At 45.3% G+C, this 25,526-nt stretch overlaps 1 protein-coding gene across 1 annotated transcript; it reads right to left on the bottom strand.

Moving 5' to 3' along the window:
* Positions 1 to 5,578: 5,578 nt before the first annotated feature.
* RNF225 (ring finger protein 225) lies at positions 5,579 to 25,296 on the bottom strand. Its single transcript, XM_048487277.1, has 5 exons — positions 25,146 to 25,296; positions 16,068 to 16,141; positions 14,582 to 14,847; positions 14,354 to 14,525; positions 5,579 to 6,175 (listed from the first exon to the last, which is right to left on the bottom strand). Exons 1-5 carry the CDS (start codon positions 25,294 to 25,296, stop codon positions 5,717 to 5,719), a joined length of 1,122 nt encoding a protein of 373 aa, XP_048343234.1. The 3' UTR covers positions 5,579 to 5,716.
* Between the last annotated feature and the right edge of the window lie 230 nt (positions 25,297 to 25,526).

Here is a 25,526-nt window from a genome sequence, read left to right as displayed (position 1 = left end):
CCTGGGCTCCTGTCCTTTGTGGATTACGCTTTTGTCTTATGGTACGCTGCACCCCCTCTCCAGCTCTTGTCCCCTCCGTAGAGGCAGAGTGGCCAGCACGACTTCAACGCAATCGGGAGCATAGGAAGAAGGAATGCCCTTCAAACCAATCAGGGGCATAGGAAGAAGGAATGCCCAAAGCAATCAGCAGTAGAAAGAAGGAATGCCCTAAGATTAGAGCCACTGCTGTCTGTCTTCTCTCTGCTCAGTACTCCTAGTTAAAAGCTGGAGAGGACAGGAATGAGAAACAAGAGGCAGTTCTACCCCTGAGGCATAGGCATAACAGATTATGGGCATCATTGGGGAGTAGCAAATCAGAACGTTTTGAGCCACCCATGGGCCACCACCCAGCATAAGTTGTTTGCTTGTGCTGCTAGAGGGCAGTTTCAAAGAAACTTCTCAGATGAAAGAAAATACCAGTTCTGACAAAGCACTTCTGATAGAACATTGAGAAAGAACTAATTCATACCAAATCTGATTATTTGACCATCTGACTGTCTGTTGCTTCATCCATGGCTTGTAGCAGCTTGTGGGCTTCCCAGTCCTGTTCCAGGAAACTATTTTACTAAAACTTGGAAGCTGGGACCTTATAGCTTGGTTCAGACCTAATGCTGAGACATGGTTTGGTGTGATGTGAATGAGTCATGGGAACCCTGCCGGCTCCTTCTTGAGATCCCTACACCCCTTCAATCTCCACAACCTAGTTAGTTGCTTCCACTTTCATGGCAAACCATGGCCTGCTGTTACATGTGAATCGGCGCATCCCCAGGTTGCAATCCTGGTTTGCAGGGCAACCACAGATCATAGGTTATCGGTTCGGATGGAATAGCAACTTGCAGTTGACCACAACAGAGAAAGCAAGTAATTCACTCATGTAGCACCAATGAAGGATATGAAGCCAGCTAATGAGAAGCACCTTTCAAGACTTTGATGTCTATGCTAAGCAGTGCTGCAATGCTGACCTTTTGACCTTTTTATTGATACTGGGAAAACAGAGAGCTATTCCACGTGGGGATTTTTCAGTAGGTTCCAGCCCCGCAGTGGTTCGGTTTATGCCCTGATTCCTGCGTGCACTATTGTGCCTTTAGTTCTTCACTTCGGATTTTTTGTTCCCCTTCCCCAAGCTTTTTCCTGGTCCTTTTGAGACCATTTTTATTCTGATACTTGGCTTTTTCCCTTCATGCTCATAGTTTCTGTTAGTTTTCTTTGTACTGCCCACTTCTCAATAATTTTCAGTCAAACCACTCCCTCCCCTCCCAGATGAGTGATTTTTTTTAAAAAAAATGGCATTTCCTCAAGGAGATAGAAGGAAAAGGGCTTATCTCCACAAGAGAATGGCTTGGACCAGGGGTCTTCAAACTATGGCCCTCCAGATGTTCATGAACCACAATTCCCATCAGCCCCTGCCAGCATGGCCAAGTGGTAGGGCTCATGGGAATTGTAGTCTATGAACATCTGGAGGGCCATAGTTTGAGGACCCCTGGCTTGGACACTGATTTCTTATTTTTTAAACGAAAGCAGGGAATTCAGAGAATTTCCAAAGCTTATTGTTACAAAGCTTCAGTGATATATTGATATTTTAATCTTGTTTAAAAGAGAGTGGGGTGTTTTGACAGTGATGACACCCACCCTTGAAAATCCTCATTATTGAAGGCAGGTGTGGAAAAAAATAAACTGAGATCACAACTGTGACAACGTACAGGGAAGACAGACATGAAATAGAACTTTGCCAAAACTGATTCCAGTGCTTATGGATCAACTGTCAAGACAATGAGTAAGTTAAATATGCGGAAAAGCCTTGAGATGCTACCTAAGAACTTCTCAGCCCTGTTCCCCAAGACTCCAATGGGAGAAGGCAAGCGTAATATAAAAAAAATAAAACCCACAACAGGTTCTTCAGCTCCAGTGTGAGCCTGCATTCCTCTTGGCATTTGAATTTCACAAATGAACAGAGCAGAGAATCAAAATACAATCCACCCATCAAGTTGGCTCGGCCCCTCCTTCTATGCCTTGGCATATTTTATGCCTAATAAAGGTTTACTGTACTGTACTGCCTTGGCATATGCATGTTAGTTAGCAATGCATTGCTTTATTCATTTTTATGTGCAAAACTGCTCCGGGGAGGGCAGGGCTTGAGACAGTTTTGTATGATGCCCACAGTTGCTTTCTGCTGCCAGTTTGCAAAACCAAGTTTTCCAGAGTTCAGCCCCAGAAGGAAAAGCTGTGCTTGGATTAAACATTGCGAGAAAGACTTAGAATAAACCGGTCTTATCTTTAACCAGAAAAGTTACCTTTGCCTCCCACCTATACCAAGATGCCAAGAGCTGGACATGTGTGCAAGGCATGGCCTGTGCTAAGCTCTGCACCAATCGTAATACAGTCAATACGGCAGCAGGATCGGCTGGTTAGAATTAAGTACGGTAACATAAAAAGAGCTCAGGGCTGCTAGACTCAGGAAGCAGGAAGCCTGATGACATTGGGATCTAGGTAAACTGGAAGTATTTTGTTTGGGGCATTTCATGTTGGAAGATAGGACAGTACATACAAGCTTTCGTTTCACAGCAGCTTTGTGGACTGGGCAGCCTTGATATATCTCGGTAAATTAGGAAATGCAGAATAAACTTCTGAATAGGGAAGGGAAACTTATGAATGGACCTTAAGGTCAGCCTGAAGAAGGCCATTCGAAAGTGCCCAGCAGTAGTAGAAATGAGAGGGGGGGGGGCAAAGAAGATGGTTGGCGCTTTTAGCATTCCTGACAATGGACTAAAATGCTTCCATTGTCCAAACGCCCCTCCCAGGCACTGTATTTTTGATCATTCTTCCTTGTATACCTGTATACAGATTACTGGTGTCTAAAATTTCAGTAAATTACCGTCCGACCCAAACCCAATTTAAGAGCAGACCCAAAACATAACTTGCCAACTAACAAGTGAATATATCCCTGCCTATTTTATGGTATGCCTTTTTTTTAAAGTCCGCTTGTGATTAGATGGGGTGTTCAAATTTTAAAAGGGGACTTTTTTGGGGGGGATTAATTGGAGAAAGACAATACAGAGCAAATTTGGGGGACCATATCATTCAATCCCATCAGCAGCAAACAAACCCCAAACCAGAGGTGGGATCCAGCAGGTTCTCACCAGCTCCCGAGAGTGGGTTACTAATTATTTGTGTGTGCCGAGAGGGGGTTACTAATTGGGTCCGCTTTTCCATCTCCACGCCCTCGCCTTCCCGAGAGGCATACTGCCTTTGAACGTGAAGGTTCCATATAGCAATTGCGACTAATAATGCAACTCCCTGAACTGGGTTAATCCCTTTCAGGTACTGCAATTCATTGATTCTCAGCCTTTCGTACCTTTTATCTCACCAGTCTCTATCAAAGAACCTGTGTGTTTCACCATTGCTGTGTCCAGATTTGTGAGTTGGGGCATTTTCTATAATGTGATGATGATTTAGAAATGACCGGGTTCAAAAAAATTGGGGGGACCGTGGTGGGGTGGCTGCCCATGGGGGGGGGGCATCCAACTCGGGTTTTGCCCAGGGCTCAGGTTTGCCTAGGTACGCCTCTGCCCCCTTTGCTGAGGGGGGGCTGGCGAGGGAACCTGTTACTAAAATTTTTGGATCCCACCACTGCCCCAAACCCTCCAGATACATCTCCTTTATTGGCAAGAGCCTGTAGTATTGGGCTTCAGTTGTCCTGCTCACGGGATTCCGGCCTGAAGAAAGGTTCCAGCAACCAGCAGTTTCTCAGGTCATTGGCAGGTCTTTGCATGGCTGAGCTTGTATTAGATTTCATGATCTAAAGATACATGCTTCAAGTAGAAAACTTCCCCTTTAAAAAGGAGAGGAGGGGTTGAAAGGCTGAGAAAGCAGCTTTTTAGAGGCAATGTGGTACCCCCTCTATTCTTCCACAAATACAAAAGACTGGACATGATTTTTGCATTCAGGATTGAATTCTATGCAGGGGTAGTGGCTGTAAAACTGTGGACAGGGGGGATGTCAGTAATTTGAGGCTAGTAATGTAACTAGAGATTGGAATGGGTATGCTGCCTACCACCAGAAAAGGGGCGGGAGAGTAAATTTGGGGTTTTGTGCAAGATATGAAGCCAGATCTCCAACTGTGCAACTGTATCTTCAGCAGAAGTTAAAAGACCATAATGGTAGCTGCAGGCTGATGAATTCTACAAACCAGGTTGCCATTAGTAGCATAAGAGAAGGCTGGGCCAGTTATTTTCCGGCCAGCTGCCAACCCTAAACAGTAGCAATGTTTCTGTGTTGGAAATAATGAAACCCAAGTCAGATTATCTATCATCTTTGATCATCTAATGTTTCTAACAGACACAAGACAGGAAGCAGTTTGACAGATGAGACCTTCCCCTCCTCGCTTTATCTTCACAATAGCTAAATCTTTAACCGTTTGAATGTTGGCCCAACACAAAGCTTTTAAAAGCCAAGAGGAAACCCTTATTCATAGTTGTTTAGAGCCAGGTGGGGTAGAGATGCCAGCTTAACCCCATGCTAAACTGGAAATTAAAAGCATGCAAGATGGCACTGCACCTAAATTCCCATCCTTGGTCACGCTCAAAAACGAAAGGAACTCAACTTGGCTGGATTTACAGCGAAATCCACATGGGGGTGGGGGAAATCCCCTTCTGGATGCGGCGTGGGCTTTGGCTGGCATAAATGCCCTGTCTGGGGCACTTACACTGGTGCAGGGGCAAATCTGCTGCAGCTTGGCTGCTGTGGCACCCCATGATGCCCAGGCGCAGTGTCTGGCCTCACACAAGGGCTTGCACATGAGCTATGCCGGAATTCCAGGAGGGTGGGGCCGACCTTAGTTGGCCTCCAGACCCTTCTTGGCCTTCATACACTGATGGAGATATGTGACTGTTGCAGTGTATCTCTAGTCTCCCTTTTGGGGGAGTTGGAAAGTTTTTTTTCTGAACTTTTTTGGGTTTCCCACATTGCGGGAAAGCCCTGTGGAGGTGGCGGAGGGGCATTCAAGTGGCACAACCCCCGTCTACCTCAGCTCTGGATTGCGCTGCTCGAATTCCTCCCTCACATGTGCATCAAAAAGCTGAGAAATGATTCTCTCCTCGCCTTTCTAGTTCTAAGGGTGACCAGCTGATTAAGGGGGAAACTAATCCATGTTACATTACCCAGACTATATGATCTCTCCCTGCACCCCCATGTCCATGGTAGGAACTTCCTGTGGAGAACTTCTCAGTAACAGCTAATTCAGCCAGGCCCAGGTAGATTGGATTGCCCACCCCTACTATCTGCAAACAGTACTGTTGCTAGTATAGTTATACTGAAGTGGCAGGATTCAGCCTCTTGGCGCAGGTAAGTTCATTCAGGACTGAGTGTGGTTTTTTCCGGCATGCCAGTAGCTGTTGTTTACCGGCGGATGCATCCATGACACAGTATACATGGACGGTAACAGAAAGATGTAAATGGCGCAGATAATTAAGCCAACGGTAACCAGCAGGGCAATTGCCAGGGCCACGTAGAAGGGCCAGCCTGAGAAATTCAGCATCCGGCCTGGTCCTCGCGGGGCTGGCCTTCCAACGTCGACGCTGAGGCTGATAGTGCCGAGGGGGGTCCCTGGCTTGATCCCGACTTTACGAAGCTACCAAGGCGCCCCTCAGGCAGGTGGTACAGCAAAACCTCGGGCGCACGGTCAAAGCTTCGTAACTGGAGCCAAGGGGCGGGCGCATATTGAGAGCTGGTCCAGCAGGTCGCGGCGCGTCGGAAGGCCCGGCAACCCCTTGCGGGTACGCAGGCTGGTAGGCGCCCGGCAGACGGGGCAACTGATGGCGTTCACATCCTCGGAGGAGACATTGATCCGCGCCAGGCACTCCAGACAGAAGATGTGGCCGCAACTCAGCTCCTTGGGCACTTTGAAGATCCGGTCGTAGCGGGTGAAGCAGATGACACAGTCTAGGGAACTCGCCTCAGCGTTTGCAGCTTCGTCCTTGTTTTCCAGCTGGGAGGGCTCGGCCTGGAAATGTGGGTTCTCGTAAGCCGTGGCAGCAGTTCTGGGATCAACACCACGGATACCGGCTCTGGGTTTTGAGTCAGCAGGCTGCATCTCTGCACAGCCGCTCTGGAGAAATTGGCTGGGCCTATGTTGACATTTCTGGGAGGAGAGAGAGGGCAAATATTTACTCCGGATGATAAAGGGCCATACAGTGATACAGGACGCTACCTTCCACAGGTGGATTACAAGGAAGGCACGCCACTTCAACTGGAGATACCATGATAAGATACCCAATGGGGACAAGTGTCACCTACATTGCTTTCCAGACACTGTTAGTAAAAAATACTCCTTCACACCTCATTAGCAAACCTTCTTAGATAGGCCAAGCCCTGCCTATTGTTTGAAGTAGAATTCCCAAACAACAACAAGCTGCAATTTTTCCTTAGTCCAAATCCACCACCCCACCAGACAACTGTGACCACAGTTGCATAGGAGGTTAAGAGCTCGTGTATCTAATCTGGAGGAACCGGGTTTGATTCCCAGCTCTGCTGCCTGAGCTGTGGAGGCTTATCTGGGGAATTCAGATTAACCTGTACACTCCCACACACGCCAGCTGGGTGACCTTGGGCTAGTCACAGCTTCTCGGAGCTCTCTCAGCCCCACCTACCTCACAGGGTGTTTGTTGTGAGGAAGGAAGGGCAAGGAGATTGTAAGCCCCTTTGAGTCTCCTACAGGAGAGAAAGGGGAGATATAAATCCAAACTCTTCTTCTTCTTCTTGAAAACTTAAAACCTGGAAAATCTTGTTGGTCTTTAAGGTGCTCCTTGAATTCAAATCTTTCTCTCCTGCTGAAGACCAACATGACTACCCATCAGAAACTGTCTTACCATTGCTATGTGCAGACCCCTAGAAAGGGGTGCTAATTTCCAGGTGGTACCTGGAGTTCCCCGGGAATTACAGTCATTCCGCACACTGCAGAGGTCAGTTTCTTGGCAGTATATGGCAACTTTGGAGGGCGGTTTCTATGGCAACATATCCGTGTGGAGCTCCTTTCCCAAACTCTGCCCTCTCAAAGCACTGCCCTCCAATTTCCCGACCTTAACACTAGGCCAGGGCTTCAGGGATTTACATTTTGGTGATATTGTGATATATTTGGTGACACTATGTGCCAAATGTCCCAGACAGAAAGGTATTTTTTTAAAATCTGTATGTTCCACAGGGTTTATTTATTCAGCATATTTCATGTTAGTTTTCTCCCAGAACACAGGCCTCAAAGGGCTGAGGTCACAACTGGTAAGACGCACTTTGTCCGCACTCTCTTGTCAAGAGATTTCCAGCATAATCTGACCTCCTGATCCTGGTGGACGGCCCTCAAAGGTCTTCCCTAAAATATGCCGAGGCAAGTATGTAAAGAAATGGGGGTGAAAGATCCTATTTTCCTAGTCTACCCACCCTCCCCAAAAATCTAGTATGGAAAATATTAGATAAGAAAAGTGAACATTTGGAAGGGAAGAAGGGAAACCTACAGGAACAATTCATTATACATTTTTTTCTCTCACTGAATAGCTCATATCCCAGCTTTTCTACATCAGATATAATGACTTGGATAGGGCAGATCAAGAGAGCACAAGGACCAGGAATCTTTCCCATATTCTCCTCTTGCAACAGCCCATTCTGAGCCTAGGAAAGTTGGTTCTTGGGCTCCTGAGACCCATAGAACGAAATGTGGAGGGACAAGGTAGCAGAATAGCCCCGTTGACTAGAGAGGGAGGGCCCCTCCTTATTGCCCCCCATCCCTCAGGGGAACATACATGGGTCCTGCAATGACAGTTTGCCTGAGAGTTAGATGGGCCTGGTGCGGGGAGGGAAACAAGAGCGGTGGATGGATCACAGGATCCAACCCAATAAATAACAGTTAGCAATCATATAGGATTTCTAGTGCCCAAAGCACTTTCACATAATCGCAAGAACCCTATAAAGCAGGCCAGCATTATTCCCCTTTTACAGACATATCTGGCCTAAAGCTACCTTATAAGTTTGTGACAGATGTAACATTCAAACTGGGGGCTTTGCTGTTAAATTATATCCAAAAAATTAATAATATTTTCTGGGTTATCTAGCCTTTAGAAACAATTTTAAGACGGCTCTACAGTTGCACGCATTTTTCTTGAAAGCTAAAGCGCTCAGAACAGAAATCCAAATATTGCAGAACTTGAAGTTTTGTGGCAGTTGTACAATAGACATATGGTATGTGCAGTGTCCAAAGAGGAATTTGCGCCAGAAAAAAATCTGCTAGTTTCAAATGCACGGCCAGCTTGCAGACTTTCCCCGTACAACGGTTATCTCAGAGGTTACAACAGCAGCACGGTGATCTATGTAAGATATTCATCTGGGTTCAGATGATGTCAAAGTAGAGTCACAGACTATACTGCCCTGTAGAACAAATGCGCAAAACAGAACATAAACTGGACTACAGCTGTGGATTTAAGGGAGAAATCCAGATGTGTAACCCGCCCCTGCAGTGTGACATAAAAATGTAGCAAATAGGGTCCCGAGGCATTTTTCCAAAACCCATATAATTCTGGGTTCAAAGGACCTTTGTAAGGGAACTAATGAATTAAAAGAAATACATATATGCCTCAAGAAAAAGGAAGCAAAGTAGATCACTTGCTAAAATCTGCTCGTCAAGCTACAATTAAAGGCCCCGGAGCAGGGCACAATTGAAAGAACTTGGCAGCCCTGATTCACAATCACTGCCTAGAATAAACTGACAGTGATTAAATTCTCCCTCCCTAGCAGGGCAACCTTCTTCAGACAAGTACACACACCAGCTCAGAGATCTTAAAATGTCTACACCAAAGTAATTCTGAATGTCATAGTCTGAAATTTACTTTCTGCCCTTTTATCCTTTAAGGCATAGGTGTCAAACTTGCGGCCCTCCAGATGTTATGGACTACAGTTCCCATCATCCCCTGCCAGTATGGTTATGGTAGGGGATGATGGGAACTGTAGTCCATAACATCTGGAGGGCTGCGAGTTTGACACCTGTGCTTTAAGGACTTCATTTTAAGTTTCACAACAACCCTGTACAGTAGTCTAGGCTTAAAATGAGTGCCTTACCTAAGAACTGAAACAGAGTAAAGATCTGAAGCCAGGTCACCTTGACCCACGTGTCACATTCTGGTGGGCTTGGGGGTGGGGGCGGGGGTGTGATTTTGTCGTCGTCCAAACTGCTTTGGATTTTACTCTGTTTTTTTAGATTGTATATTGTGCTGATTTTAAATCATTTATATTTTATGTAATGCATGGATTGTTGTGTTTTATTATGTTGTAAGCCGCCCTGAGCCCTTTGGAGGAGGGCGGCCAATAAATTGAAAGTACAAACAAACAAACAAACATTCTAACCAGTCTGCATCAAACTCAGCACTGGTCAGGGAGATATGCATTCAAAATCATTATTCATCCATGATACTCACTGTAACACATGCTGAACCAGAGGCATAACCAGGGGGAATGGAGCCCGGTGCAAAATCGGAGTTTTGCTGCCCCCCATGTTCGTTTGTGTTTTTTGTATTTTTTAAATGTTTTTTCCTGTTTTCAGCCTGCAGGGGTGTAGTTTTTAAGCTAGCAGCTTCAAAATTTCAGGGTATCTTTAGGAGATTCTCCTGATGATACCTCCCAGGTTTGGTGAAGTTTGGTTAAGGGGGTCCAAAGTTATGGACCCTCAAAAGGGTAGCCCCATCTACTATTAGCTCCCATTGGAAACAATGGGAGATGGGGGGAACCCCCTTTGGGGGCGCATACCTTTGGACCCCACAAACCAAACTTCACCAAACCTGGGAGGTATCATCTGGCTCATATCAGGAGGAGACTATCCTGATGATACCACCTAAGTTTAGTGAAGTTTGGGTCGGGGTCCAAAGATGGACCCTCAAAGGTAGCCCCATCTACTAATAGCTCCCATTGGAAACAATGGGGGGTGGGGCACCTTCTTTGGTGGTCCATAACTTTGGACCCCCTGAACCAAACTTCACCAAACTTGGCTGGTATCAGCAGGATTGTTGCTGGACGATATCCTGAAATTTTGGTGCTGCTATCCTAAAAACTGTGCCCCATGCCGGCCGACAAAGTAAAAACACTAAAAATATCAAAAATACATTTTTGCTGCCCCCCCCGGCACACGCCCGCACACACCCCTGTCCCATGGTAGCTACACCACTGTGCTGAACAGATATAGTTTAGTTAGATAGTGAGATCAACTCTGTAGCAGTCCTTCAGGGATTCCAGAAGAGTCTTTCCCAACACCTGCTACATACCCAAAACCATTTTTTAAAAAATTATATCCCACTTAGCTGCCTATGGAATCATACAGTTGGAAGAGACCACAAGGGCCACCAAGTCCAGCACTGTGCCATGCAAGAACACATAATCAAAGCACTCCTGACAGATGGCCATTCAGCCTCTCTTTAAAAACCGCCAATGAAGGAGACTCCACCACACTCTGAGGCAGTGTATGCCGCGGTCAAACAGTCCTTACCATCAGGAAATTCATCCTAATGTTTAAGTGGAATCTCTTTTCCTGTACTTGGAATCCAATACTCCTTGTCCTAGCTCTGAAGCAGCAGAAAACAAGCTTGCTCCCTCACCAACATGACATCCCTTCAAATACCTAAACATGGCTATCATGTCACCCCTTAACCTTCTCTTCTCCAGACTTAACGTACGCAGCTCACTCAGTCTCTTTGTAGGGCATGGATTCCAGACTTTTTACCATTTTTGTCACCCCCCTCCCTCTGGACACGTTCCAGCTTGTCAATATCTTTCTTGAATTGCAGTGATCAGAACTGGACACAGTATTCCAGGTGAGGTCTGACCAATGCAGAATAGAGTGGTATTATTACATCCCTTGATTGGCCATGCTGGCAGGGGCTGATGGGAATTGTAGTCCACAACATCTGGAGTGCCAAAGGTTCGCCACCACTGATCTAGACACTATATTCCTACTGATGCAGCCCAGAATTGCATTGGCTTTCTGGGCTGCGACATCACACTGCTGATTCATGTTCAGTTTGTGGTCTACTAAGACTCCCAGATCTCTTTCACATGTACTGTTGTCAGGCCAGGTGTCAGTCATCCTATTTCATGTTTTCTGTCTAAGTGTAATATCTTGCATTTATCTCTGTTGAAATTCAATTTGTTAGTTTTGGCCCAGTTCTCTAACCTGTCCAGGTTGTTTTTAATTCTGACCCTGTCCTCTGGAGTATTAGCTCCCTCTTATAATTTGGTGTCATCTACAAATTTGATTAACATGCCCTCTATTCCATCATCCAAGTCATTGATTAAAATCTTGAATAGCACTGGGCCCAGGACAGAATCCTATGGCACCCTACTGATCACTTCTCTCCAGCATGAAGATGAGCCATTGGTGAGCATCCTTTCGTTTCAGCCAGTCAATCAGTTACAAATCAATCAAACAGTAGCATTGTCTAGCTCGCATTTTACTAACTTCCTTGCAAGAATAACATGGGGGACCTCGTCAAAGGCCTTACCGAAATCAAGGTATGCTGCATCCACAGCATTCCCTTCTTCTACCAAGTTTGGCACTCTATCAACAAAAATGTGATAAGATTAGTCTGGCATGACTTGTTTTTCAAAAACCTATATTGACTTTCAGTGATCACAGCCCTTCCTTCTAAGTGCTTACACATTGTCTGTTTAATGATCTGCTCTAGAATCTTTCCTGGTACTGATGTCAGACTAAGCGGTAATTTTTTGGGGTCCTCTTTTTCCCCTTTTTGAAGATGGGGACATTAACCCTCTTCCAGTCTGCTGGGACTTCTGTTCTCCAGGAGTTTTCAAAGATTATTGCAAGTGGTTCTGAGATTACTTCTGCCAGTTCTTTTAATACCCTGGGATGAAATTCATCAGGTCCTGGAGATTTGAATCCATTTAACATAGCCAGATATTCCTGTGCAACCTCTTTATTAATTCTGTGCTGAATTTGCCCAACTGCACCTTCTGTTCCATTTCCTCCTGGTTGAGCACGGTTTTCCTTTTGGGAGAAGACGAAGGCCCCTTCCGCACACACAAAATAATGCGTTTTCAAACCACTTTCACAACTGTTTGCAAGTGGATTTTGCTATTCCGCACAGCTTCAAAGAGCACTGAAAGCAGTTTGAAAGTGCATTATTCTGCATGTGCGGAATGAGCCCAAGGCAAAAAAAAGGTGTTGAGTAATTCTGCCTTTTCTCCATTCCCCGTTAGCATTTTGCCACCTTCTCCATGCAGCGACTCTACTGTATCCTTTTTTGTCCTTTTGCTACAGACATAACCAAAAAAGTATTTTTTATTGTTTTTACCTTCTCTAGCAAGCCTGAGCTTGTTCTGTGCTTTAGCTTTACTGACTTTCTCTCTACATGACATGTCCTGGCAATCAGTTTGAATGCCTCTTTGGCAATTTCCCCCTTTTCCTGTTTCTTGAACATTTCTCTTTTAAATCTTAGCTCAGCTGAAAGTTCTTTAGACATCCATCCTGGTTTCCTTAGACACCTCCCATTTTCCTCCTCATTGGAACTGGTTGAAATTGTGCCTTCAAAATCTCACTTTTAAGAAACTCCCATCCATCGTGCACTCCCTTCTCTTTTAGTATTCTTAACCACAGGATCGCACCCAGTCGTTTCCTAAATTTACTGAAATCAGTTTTCTTAAAGTCTAGAATGCATGTCTGACTACGTTTGGTATCCCCTTTTCACTGTATAACTCCAGAACATGGTCACTCCCAATTAAGGATCCTACCATTTCCACCCCATTCACCACTATGGAAACCCATGGTGGTCTACCACATTATTATTTCCTCTTCTACCTTATCCTTACGGTAATAAGAAATCCAGTGTGCACAGAGGCCTCTTCCGCACATGCAGAACAACACACTTTCAATCCAATTTCACAATAGTTTGCAGGTGGATTTTGCTATTCCACACAGTAAAATCCAGCTGCAAAGGGCATTGAAAGTGGATTGAGAGTGCATTATTCTGCATGTGAGGAAGGAGCCTAGAGTAGGAAGTGGGAGACCCAGGTTCAAATCCTACCACTCTCAGCCTAACCTGCCTCACAGGTCTGCTGTAAGGGTAAAATGGAATAGAAGAGAATGGTGCAAACTGCTTTGGCTTCCCATGGAGGAAGGAAGACGGGATATAAATGCATAAACAACCCCAGGAGTGAGTTGGACCAACATCACCCAACCAGCTTCCACAGCAAAGTGGAGATTCTAGGTTTTTTGTCCAAGGTCCCAGCTGACCACTTCAACCACTACGCTCCACTGGCTGCTCACTAGAAATAACCAAGGGTGGAACTGAAATCTTCTGCACGTAAACCATGTGCTCTACTAGTGAGCCACGGCTCCTCCTGCCTTTGTCTTATGAAGGAATGATCAAGCAGCATTATACTCAGTCCAACATTTGTGTACGAGGATCAATACTGTTGGCTCTGACTGGCAGGGGACCTCCAGGGCCTCAGGTAGAGGTCTTTCACATGATCTGGTTCTTTTAGCTGGAAATGCCAGGAATCTTCTGTGTGCAAAAAGCACACATTCTGACACTGAGCCAGGTCTGCTGCTAGCTAGACAGAAGAACCCTGCATACAGCTAAGGAGCGGCCATTACTGAAGAGGCAAGAGGCTTTTCAAGCTTTAATTTAAACTGAAAAGTAGATTCCCTCTTCAACATAACAAGAAAAGTCCCGCTTTGGGGAGTGGGGGAGGAGGATTTGCTGTTGCTATTTTCACTGCACACTCTTCAAGCCAGTTTTGGGCTAGATCTAGAAGACCGAAAGACATGAACTGCAGACCAAGACCAGGAATAACTAGCTGACACAACTGGCTCTACTCCATGGTCAAAACCTATTAGCAGCTGTATGCATTGGGTGAAGACCCCAGGGTATGTTAAACAAAGGAAAGCCTCTGTGCATGTGTAGAGTGTATCTCCCCTCTCTCTGAATGACCAGAACTAGCTCTTATGCATCTGACAAGGGGCAGAGGCCTCATTGAAAACTATCTTCTATGCTGAATGAAGTACAACCACATTCCTTCTGCTCTTCAAGCATTTTGGCAGGACCCACCTGCAAACTTTTCCTTACAGCCTCCATGAGGACTAGAAGCAGACCTCCATTTTTAAGAAAGAAGATTCTTCTCCTTTGAGGCTACAAGCCACCGCAGAAGATGCATTTCTTTACTAGGGGAGTGTTCAACCCCAACCCCGTGATAACTATCACACTTGCAGCACATACTGCTTTATTTTATTTTATTTTTTGTCCTTATACAAGGACAAGGAATTTAGGCATACCTGGAAATCCCTCACTAGATGCCGAAGGAAGGGCTTCACTCTTGCGTGGGCCGACAGAGACCCAACTTCGACCGGCTTGGGGGCCAGGAATGTCTCCCTAGACCCCGCCTCATCGTCCCCCTCCCCCGAAACTCCTCCAGAGGAGCCAGCTTGTCCCACTTGGGAAACTTTCCTAAAGCTCAGCGAAGCCACTCCCCGAGTCCCTTCCACTTCCTCAAGACGTCTCACCTGTTCCTGGGAAGCAGCAGGCAGCCCGGATTCCTCCGCTGGGAGCTACCTGTCGGCGCGGCTTCTCCAGGGAACGGCCCCGGCTCTCTCTCGCGCGCCTTCCTCCCGCCTCCGGTGGCCGCCTGCTCCTCGCCACTCCCTGCCACTGGAATCCGCCCCCCCGGAGAGAAATGTCGTCCTGGGTCACACACCCCACCTCCGGGCTCCACCTGCTGCTGGCGAGGCGAGGCGAGGGTGACCGAGCCGGTGCCACCACATTCTCTCCCCTGGGCAAGAATGGGCCGGATCTGCACCGTTTCCCAGAGCCAGAACTGGCCGGAGCCCCGTCTCCTTACGAGCAGCGCGTCCTTTGCAGGCTGAGGTCATGGCGGAGGCATCCTCCAAGCCCACCTCTCAAACCCAAGGCTTTGCCAGAAAGTATAGGGAGAGGATATAGACTCTAGAGCAAGTGCCTGGGAGTTCCGTAGGACAGAAGCGCCCCCTCCCCCGCATGGCTGGCATCTTTAGCCTCATAGAAATTTTTCAGTGCAATTCTGGTCTAGCTCCACTGGTCTAACTTTGCTGCATAGAAAGCACTCACTCAAAATAATTTATTTATTTATACACACACTCCACAGAGCTCCAGGTTTATTGTCTTGGAATAGCATCATCCATTATTTATTTGCATTTTAGTAATATTTCTATTAATTTTATTATTATTATTATTATTATTATTATTATTAATAATAATAATAATAATAATAATAATAATAATAATAATAATAATAATAATAATAATAATAATAATAATAATAATAATAATAATAATAATAATAAAACCGCCCTCCCCCGGAGGGCTCAGAAAATTATATTTTCTCAAATATAATTCGCAAGCATGAAACGGAAATATAGAGAAAGAAAAGAAAAAAAGAAATACAGCTGCCCATACGTTATATACATTCCAATACATTGGATCTTAAAATTATAACTGGTATCATTTAGAGATAACATTCTATAATTTTAAAATTCCTTACGCTCTAATCTTTGATTCCAAATGCACGATAAGCGTCTAATAATCAGTTATTTATATCGTAGCAATTCACAAATTAATAATTTTACTATCGTTATTAATGTTACATAATTCATTCATTTGTATTATTATTAATAACGAATAAATCATAATAATACTATAGCACCATCAATGCACATGGCTCTTTACAAAGCGGTCCCTACCCCCAAGGAGTTTGCAATCTATAATTTGACACAGTGGAGTGAGCTGGAAATAGGCAGAAAACGATGTGTTCTTTCTAATCACACATGGTTAGGCTTAATTTCAACTAGGAAGAGGGATCAACATACACACTCTCTCTAAAATACTATCAACTGGGAATATCAATTGCACTTCTCTGAAACATTTCACAATCTGCACCCTGAGGGCTATTGGTGTGCAGAGAAGCATAAGAGGGAAGAGTGGCAGAAATCTGGACCCAAGGAACTCTTGACTCACATCCGGCATTGGTACTTTCAAGACGATATCCTTCAGCAAAGTTGCTGAAATCCAAAGCTTGAAATCCAGTGAATCTAGCAACCAAAAGGACACATTGTTGGACACATTTGTGCCTGTCTAAGATCACTTGCCTTGAGTAAGATTCTGAGCAGTCCTGTTAGGATTGCTCTATAAAAGTCACAATATAAAGGACAAATTCTGTACACTCCAGCACCCGATAGCTATCTGGAGAAAGTGGGTACAAGGAGCATTAAACAGGCTGCTTGAAATGGTGGCACACAGGACATCTAGTTAGTAAAATTCTCAGGCACAAATTCTTGTGTTTTGGGACATGGAACCGGACTTGGTGAGAGCGGTGGTAGAAAGTGTCGTCTAGTCACCACAGATTTATGATGACCCATTAAGTTTTTCAAGGCAAAAGGGGAGGTTTTTGCCATTGCCTTTCTCTATGGGTGACCTTAAGCTAGTCACAGTTATAACTCTCTCAGCCCCACCTACCAAGGTATCTGTGGTGGGGAGTGGAAGGTGATTGTACACATCACTTTGAGATTCCTTAAATGGGTATAAAACCAGCTCTTCTTCTTGGTGGTCTCCAGTCCCACCCAAGAACTTACAACGGCTGTCTCTGCTTAGCTTCTGGGATCTGATGACATTGGGCCAATCTGGGACATCTGAGTCTGAGACCAGAGCACTGTGAAAGTAGCTTGAGGTATCTTGGACAAGACATTGTCAGGACAAGACAGCAAGCATGCAAAACATCACTAACCACCAACTTTTTAATATTAAACCCAATACAATTCGTAATTGAATTACAAGTATAATAATTTCAACCAATAAATGAAGTGCAGCGTTCTGCATAAACTGCACTTCTGGGATAGTCTCAAAGGGCAGCTCCACCGAGACCACACTACAGTAGTCAAACCAAAGTTCCAGCAGCCTGGATCTGTGTGACTAGGTCAGCTGAATCTGAAGCGTGCCGGTCTGTATGCTAGATGCAAAGGGTAGAAAGCACTCTCCACAACCACACTCACCTGCTTCTGTAATAGCAAGGAAACATTCTTATCTAATCATATCTAAATGAACTCCCAGAGTTCTTTGCATTATTGGGACAAACACTGATGCATACCTCTGCATGTAAAGGAACTAGAGGCTTCATGTTGACTTACGTTTTTTTCACCATTTCATGGAAGGACTGGAAGGTCCCTGAGGCAGCCTGGCCCCACTCCCCAGCCCCTACCATTTGAAAAGGAAAGGGGTGGTGTTGGGCAAGTATTTGCAGCAACAGCATAATACTTCTCACAACATCCATGTGCCATATTAAACATGCTTGTCTTTAAGGTGCTACTGGACACCCTGTTGCTTTGATCTAAGACTCGACAGTTTAAGCTCCCATAGTCTTGCTGAGTCCCTGAAACATAGGTGTAACAGTCTCGATGTTATGGACTTCGTTAGTTCCTCTTATCATCCCATGCCAGCATCATTCTGGCAAGGGATGATGGGAACTGTAGTCCATAACATCTGGAGGGCCACGAGTTTGACACCTATGCCCTAAGTCATCTCAACTCTGACTGGCCTGTGCCTCTCTGAACTGCCCAAATTGGATCTGAACGACCTTTGTCAGAAAGAAACTGGGAACAGGCGGTGAGATGATAGGGGAAATCCCAGGCCACACTTTGCAAGGTAACTCCATTCTGTTACATGATGCAACAGAGAACAGACAGGATGATCTTAAATATGTGTGTACCTCGGTTTTCTTCCCAGTGGAGACCCAAAGTAGATTACAGCATTGTCCTCCCCTCTTCCACTTCATTCCCTCAGCAATAACGCTGTGAGGAAAGTTCGGCTGGTACAAAATCACCCAGTGAGTTTAGATGGCTGAGTGGGGATTCAAAACCTGGGTCTCTCAGATCCTAGACCAGTGGTGGTGAACCTATGACACGAGTGCCAGAGGTGGCACTCAGAGCCCTCTCTGTGGGCAAGCACAAACAGAGTCGCCCCCCCTTCCCCCACACATCTAGGCTGGCCTTGGCCGCTGGGATCGATTATTAGCATTAAACCTAGGACCTAGTTTTGGGGAAGAAGTGTAGGTAACCCTGTTAAGCGCTGTTAAACCCCACTGATTTTCATGTGAAGAACTAAAGCGTGATTCTTTACCTGGGAATAAGCTTGGTTGCTGGCAATGGGGCTTGCTTCTGAGTAAACCCTCCTAGGGTCGTGATTCACCCATTGGAAGAGTTGCACGGTTGCTTCAAAGCAAAGCCACCGACTACCACCAAGCTTACTCCCGAGTAATGCACGCCTCGGAGCCAACCTTTTTTTCTAAACTAAAACCTCAGTATTCAGGTTAAATTGCCGTGTTGGCACTTTGGAATAAATAAGTGGGTTTTGGGTTGCAATTTGGGCACTCGGTCTCGAAAAGGTTCGCCATCACTGTCCTAGACTGAGACTGCCTATTTCTTTAGAGGTTGTGTACAACTATCAGTATTTGTACACAAATTCTGACCTGATTGGCCTCAGCTAGCCTGGTCTTGTCTGATCTTGAAAGCTATACAGGGTTGGCCCTGGTTCGTACTTGGATGGGAGACGACAGAGGAAGTGCAGTTTTGCTAAGCAAACCAACTCTGTGATTTCTTGCTTTGAAAACTGTACAGGGGCGAAATCTTCCTCTGCATCTGACAAGCTTTACATGCTGCCGCCCCATCAAGTTCACGGCTTGGCTTGGCTGACAGTCCGTATGTCCAACTTGCAGCCGGCAGCAAACTCTAAGTACGGCTGCCATCTGCTGGTATGATATGTTTGCAAGCAAAAATGGTCGGTCAGCCAAATATGATGGTTCCATGTCAAGACGTCCATAGATGTACTTTGGCAGCTATGTTGCCTTCATCCCAATAGGATCCCACTGAAAAATCTCCACAGGTGGAAGGATGTCTATTTATAGGGCAATACTTCTCTACCTGCCTCTGTAGCTCAAAATGTCACCCCTGAAAAGCAACACAAAGGGAGAACTGTCCTGCCGCGAGACAGAGAAATTTGCAAAAATCGCATATTTTATTCATACTGACTTAATCGGCAGGACCCAAACTCACTGGGTTTGAAGCTCCATTTGGTCATCTGGGTTCACGGGTGCATGAATCTGTTAGGTTTATGGAAAAGTCATTAGGCAATCTTATGCATGTGGTCAGCCAATAGCTTTAAAACATTTAATAGCTTTATTTTCCTGTGTTTTTACATGTAAAAATAAATGGCTGATATGCGCCAAAATTCAAACAAAAACAAAATACCTTCCCTCAAACCACACAAGCATTCCGTAGAACAAAGGGCTTTGTGGTGGAGATCAGGTTTGTGGGTTTTCCCGGAATGTTTTCATAGGAAGGAATAGACATGCATGGGGGAAGAGTCTGCCCATCTCTTCTACTAAATGAGAGCTGCTTGTGCTGTTTGCCCCCTTCCATTCTGCCATCAGAATTGTAGGCATCTTAAGCTGAATACTTTACCACTGATTTCAGTCTCACTGACTGAAGGAGTGCTTTGAAACATCATAACTTTAAGTATACACAAGAAAGTATTTAGACACATATTCTGAGCATATTCTTGAATTTTGGAATGCAATCTAAACTGAATGAAAGCAAAGAGAAGAAGGGTTGATTTTTATACCCTGCTTTTCTCTACCTTTAAGGAGTCTCAAAGCAGTTTACGCTGACCTTTCCTTCCTCTCCCCACAGCAAACACCTTGTGAGGTAGGTAGGGCTGAGAGAGTTCTGAGAGAACTGTGGCTGGCCCACGGTCGCCCAGCAGGCTTCATGTGGAGGAGTGGGGAAACACACCCAGTTCACCAGATTAGCATCCACCGCTCATGTGGAAGAGTGGATAATCAAACCCGGTTCTCCAGATTAGACTCCACTGCTCTTCACCACTATGCCACACTGGTTGTCAAAGAACCAACTGTTGATGGGAAAACACATTGCACATCAAAGCACATCTTTTAAATTGCTATATTCTTTACCTGATTGTTCTCAAATCTGACCTGATTATACCCTGCAGTGGCTATATTCTTCCTGCCAAATGTTATATTTTGGTGGCAAACCTTGCTCATTTTGTCAAGAATACATTAGGCTATTTAATGAGAGAAGGGTGAAGTACGCACTTTGAAAGTGGTTCTATGTGATCTCCAAGTTGTAGGGAGAGATCTGGGAACAAGTCCGCACAAAGAAGCCAGCAAACCTGCCACAGACAATTCCTCAGTAAGAATGTGTGTAAGACACTGATATTCCTCACACTTACAGGGAAACTGCTAGCTAACTAAGAAGGCACTGTATTGTTGAAGGCTTTCATGGCTGGAATCACTGGGGTGTTGTGTGGTTTCCAGGCTGCATGGCCATGTTCTAGTACCATTTTCTCCTGATGTTTCACCTGCATCTGTGGCTGGCATCGTCAGACTCTATTACAGGCCCTGCACAGATATTATAGCGATTTTGTCCTTGCCATGACTTTGTCAGGGACGTTGGTATTATAGCCACATTATCTGACAAAGGGAGCAGTTGCTCTTGAAAGCTTGTAACCTGAAAAACTGCTGGCAGGGGATGATGGGAGCTGTAGTCCATAACATCTGGAGGGCTGCGAGTTTGACACCTGTGATTTAATGGATTACAGGCTAGCCAGCTGCTAGAAGTCAAAGCAGATGACACTGAGCCAGATGAAATAGGGCTCTGACTCAGAAATGGTCAGGGGGTATGTTTATAAAAGGGAGTAACATAGTATGATGGAACAGCTCAGGAGGAATCTTTTGTAAGGGCATGGGATTATAGTCTATCACACTCTTCATTGTATGCCTCACCTTGCTTTTACTACATTCCGTTCTCTATGGTGATAACAACTTCATCTTCACATGTTATGGAATGTCATACATTAGAGAGGGGGGTTTTGCCACTGTTTTTTAAATTATGCAACCCAAGTCTTATTGGGTTTCTTGTGCACTCTCACTAAATGGTTTTTGCTATTTTGTAGCTTGCCTTGAGTCTCCTTAGAAAGATGAGCAATAAACAAGATAAATAAAGAAACCTGAACAAGCCTATTTTTTATGCTCACCAAACCCAACGCTAGAAGAACAGCTAAATCAGACGGTATTCTGAAAGAAATATCCACTGTATCTTCACCAGCAGGATGTAGTGGTTAGGAGTGGTGAACTCTAATCAGGTTTGATTCCCCACTTCTTCTCATGAACGATGGACTGTTATCTGGTGAACTGGATTTGTTTGCCCCCTCCTACACATGAAGCCTGTTGGGTGATCTTGGGCTAGTCACAGTTCTCTCGAGAACACTCTAGCCCCCACCTACCTCACAAGGTGTCTGTTGTGGGGAAAGGAGTTTGTAAGCCACCCTGAGTCTCCTCACAGAAGAGAAAGGTAGGGTATACATCCAAACTCTTGTTCTTCACCGCTGGTTCACAGATGGAACTGACCAAAAGGGTGTTTGGGTTAATGGTGACTCCACAAATCATCTTGAGCAGCAAGATCTCCTCGGATTGATCCTCCAAAGACAGAAACAGTTCTTCTCAAGCAATCCTACATGTTTAAAAATAAGGAAGTCTTTCTACTGGAACTGCCTGTACCATTAAGCTCTGGCACAATTAACAACAAAAATCATCAGCAAACACAGCAGCCAGTGCTCAGCCACAGACAAGTGAAGCTCCTTCAAATATCTTGTCCTACAAGCTGCCACTGCAGAATATCAGCATTTAGAAAGTAGTGCAAGAGACCCAGATCAGAAACATTAGCTGGAAGTGTTGTAGAGCAGAAATTTCCCACCTTCTTGCTAAATGATTAACACAAGGCCAGAGGCGTATCTAGGGAAAATGTAGCCTGGTGCAAAATCTGAGTTTTCTGCCCGCCCTCCCCCACCATGACCAAACCATTTTTTTTGCACCAGGTCTTGAAGTCAGTGTATGGACCCGGGGGGAAGGAGAGGTGTGGGCGGGGATTTTCCACCCACCCCCATATGACTAAATGGCCGCAGCCCAGGGACATTTGACCCCATAAGTCCCCTTGTGCAAGGTCCAAACCCACTGGGAAATTCTCTTACACAAACCTCACTGAACTGCATAACCTTGAGCAGCTTCCATGCATTTCAGTGGTAAATTGCAGCATGTGAATTAAGAACATAAGAACAAGCCTGCTGGATCAGACCAGAGTCCACCTAGTCCAGCACTCTGCTACTCGCAGTGGCCCACCAGGTGCCTTTGGGAGCTCACATGCAGGAGGTGAAAGCAATGGCCTTCTGCTGCTGCTGCTGTTCCTGAGCACCTGGTCTGCTATGGCATTTGCAATCTGAGATCAAGGAGGATCAAGATTGGTAGCCATAAATTGACTTCTCCTCCATAAATCTGTCCAAGCCCCTTTTAAAGCTATCCAGGTTAGTGGCCATCACCCCCTCCTGTGGCAGCATATTCCAAACACCAATCACACGTTGCGTGAAGAAGTGTTTCCTTTTATTAGTCCTAATTCTTCCCCCCAGCATTTTCAATGAATGCCCCCTGGTTCTAGTATTGTGAGAAAGAGAGAAAAATTTATCTGTCAGCATTTTCTACCCCATGCATAATTTTATAGACTTCAATCATATCCCCCCTCAGACGCCTCCTCTCCAAACTAAAGAGTCCCAAACGCTGCAGCCTCTCCTCATAAGGAAGGTGCTCCAGTCCCTCAATCATCCTCGTTGCCCTTCTCTGCACTTTTTCTATCTCTTTCCCAATCTATATCTCTGAACAGTTCCACCTCACCTTCCCTCTGAAATGGAGTCTGGGAGGCAGCACCATAGACATCTGTGTACTTTTTCTCAAGGTGTTAAGATCAACAGAAACCATTTGCCTTGGGACCGACCTGCATGCCTCAAATGCCATAGAAGGGAAGTGGAACCACCAATGCAGCAAAACAGGAGAGACTTGCTCTGTAATACATCTCCTGGGTCAACTGGTGTGACCCACTCTATTTTTCACCCCTTGTAGCTTGAGGAGAAACTTCAGAGAGACATTTACATTGATGAACATTCATCTATTAAGTGAGAGCACTTCTGGTGCAACTTCTCGCCCCGGAATGGGGCGAGGCTGGGGAATGCTGGCAGTGGGTAACCGGCCAGAAAGAGTCTACTCCATCCAAGAGATCTTGCCTACTAATAAGATCAAGTAATTTTAATTTAAAACACCCTTATAAAACCTGAAGAGAGGACTGAGCAGCACGTGCCAGATGTTTCAAACAAGGTGTTTTTCTGCAATTAAGTTTATAGAAAAACACAAAAACCGCTAACAGCCAGTTTATAGAAAGGGATTTGTTAATCTTCAAATTGCGGTTCATGGGTTTGTGTACACATGAACATTGGGGATTTCTGAACACTGGAAGATTTGACGGGAGAGTGGCATCATAGCAAGTGTGTTCGTGCACAGGAGCACAAGCTGCATTCAGTTTGGCTTCAGATGAAGATAAAGAAATGAAGCATCCTTATTGTAAACACATAGCCATGGGAATAGCATTTTTCCTCACTTAAGACCATTTGTTTCAACAGCTAATAATATCCACCTGTCTCATCATGGGCAGACAACTAACGCTCAAATCCAACTCCAAAGATGAATTCACATTTGGCAGAGGCACCTCACCAGCTTCACCAGTGGGAAGTCTGAGCTTTCCAGAGGACAGCTGTGAAACAGGCTAGGCCTGGGATTAAGATGGAAGTAGGGAAATACCTGGGACAGCTGTTTGGGATGTTTAAGCCACTGGATAGCTATTAACTTGTTGCTCCAACCATGGAAGTTTCTTCTATTAAGACTTACAGGTGCAAGCACCAGGTCATTCCTGACCCATGGTGTGACATCACATCACAGGGTTTACAAGACAATGTTGATGGGTTGGATTGCCGTTTACTTCCCCAGTCGTCTATACTTTATGCCCTGTAAGCTGGGTGGTCGTTTAATGACCTTCTGAAACCAACTTCCTTCAGGATCAAACTCAGATCCCGAGCAGAGCTCTAACTGCAGTACTGCAGCTTACCACTCTGAGTCACAGTGCTCCTTAAAGTAAAGTTTCCCCTTCAGCTGTGTCCAACCCTGGGGTACCTCTGCGAGCAGTGATTTCATAGGCAAGCCGTTTTTGAGGGGTAGTTTGCCACTGCTTTCCCCAGCTATTCTTTACCCCCTAGCTGTGTGCTAGGCACTCATTTACCAACCAAGGAATGGCTGGATGGCTGGCTGAGTTCGCCATGAGCCAGCTGCCAGGATATCTGACCCTCAGGGGGCTCGAACTCCTGACCGTGTGAGTTTCAGTGCAAGCATCTAACCACTACGCCACACAGCTCCTTACAGTGCTCCTTACTGATGCATAAACTAGGATTTTATGCACACATAACACACCCAATATAGATGTGCGTTCTGTATCCGGCAATCGTTAAGATACAAGGATTGTTTTAAGGCTTTAACAGAGACTTTGTTTTCAAAACGAAATATGAAATGATGTGGCTGAAGCTTGGTGTGCACCTTAGAGAACGTTTGTTCCTTTTTAATTGCATGTGGACATTACTGATAACACCATTCAATTCAATTATGTTCAAATGCTTAAGACACTTTTTAGTAGTAGGAAAGCTAGTGTGATTGCTGTTTTGTTTCCAGGATGCCACCTTGAGCCAGATGTGCACGACAATTTCATCTGCGGCCACCCAGTAATCCAAGCATCACTGATTTTTAATTCATTTATATACCCTGCCTTTCTCTACAATGAGATCCCAAAGCCCTCTCAAATCTCAGACAAAGGCCAAAGAACACTGTGCTACATTGACTCTTCAGAGGTTTTTAATTCACAGAATGCCAGATGATTTCAGCAGCTCCTGTTGGATAGTTGTTCATTCAGTTCCATCCCCAGTCAAACCCAGCAACTTAAATTTGTTTAGCAACTTTTATAAGGAATGAGGTGGGATTTCTTCAGCCAAACCTACCTGTTCAAGCTCTTTGAAAAGGCTCCATAAATTCAAGAGTTGGCATTTCAACATCACATCCAGGTAAATGCATTCTTTGATGAAGGAACGTGCACTGAACCCATTCACCTTTCAACAGCCTCTCTACCAGAGCCGAGCCTTTTAGACTTTCCAGAAGAGCAGTGGGGACGGTGGAACTTCCATTTCTTGTTTTCACTAGCGGGACAGAGTAGCTGGCTTTACGACATTCCTCCCAGGAAAAACCAAACAGGACCTCCATGTGGCTGCACCAGGCATTCAATAAAAGTTTAAAAGGCCTAGCTGGGTCCCAAGAGCAGAAAGCACATTGCCCCTCTTCTGCCACAAACCCTACAGAATGCCGTAGGTCTCTTCCCCACCCACCCACCCCACTACCCCACCATGGTGCATATACCAGGCATCTTCCTTTAAGTCATGATTCTAGTGCAGTGGGTGGCGAACCTATGGCACGGGTGCCAGAGGTGGCACTCA

Source organism: Sphaerodactylus townsendi, linkage group LG03, assembly GCF_021028975.2.
Source record: "Sphaerodactylus townsendi isolate TG3544 linkage group LG03, MPM_Stown_v2.3, whole genome shotgun sequence".
In the NCBI taxonomy this organism is placed as follows: domain Eukaryota; kingdom Metazoa; phylum Chordata; class Lepidosauria; order Squamata; family Sphaerodactylidae; genus Sphaerodactylus; species Sphaerodactylus townsendi.
This window is presented reverse-complemented; position numbering and strand designations above follow the sequence as displayed.

Excerpts from the sequence above, each read along its gene's own strand:
- RNF225 (XM_048487277.1), bottom strand. The coding sequence starts at position 25,296 with ATGGAGGTCCTGTTTGGTTTTTCCTGGGAGGAATGTCGTAAAGCCAGC. Across the intron at positions 14,526-14,581 it reads CTGCTGCTTCCCAGGAACAG|GAAAGTTTCCCAAGTGGGAC; the intron begins GTGAGACGTCTT and ends GCTGAGCTTTAG. Across the intron at positions 6,176-14,353 it reads ATCTAGTGAGGGATTTCCAG|AAATGTCAACATAGGCCCAG; the intron begins GTATGCCTAAAT and ends CTCTCCTCCCAG.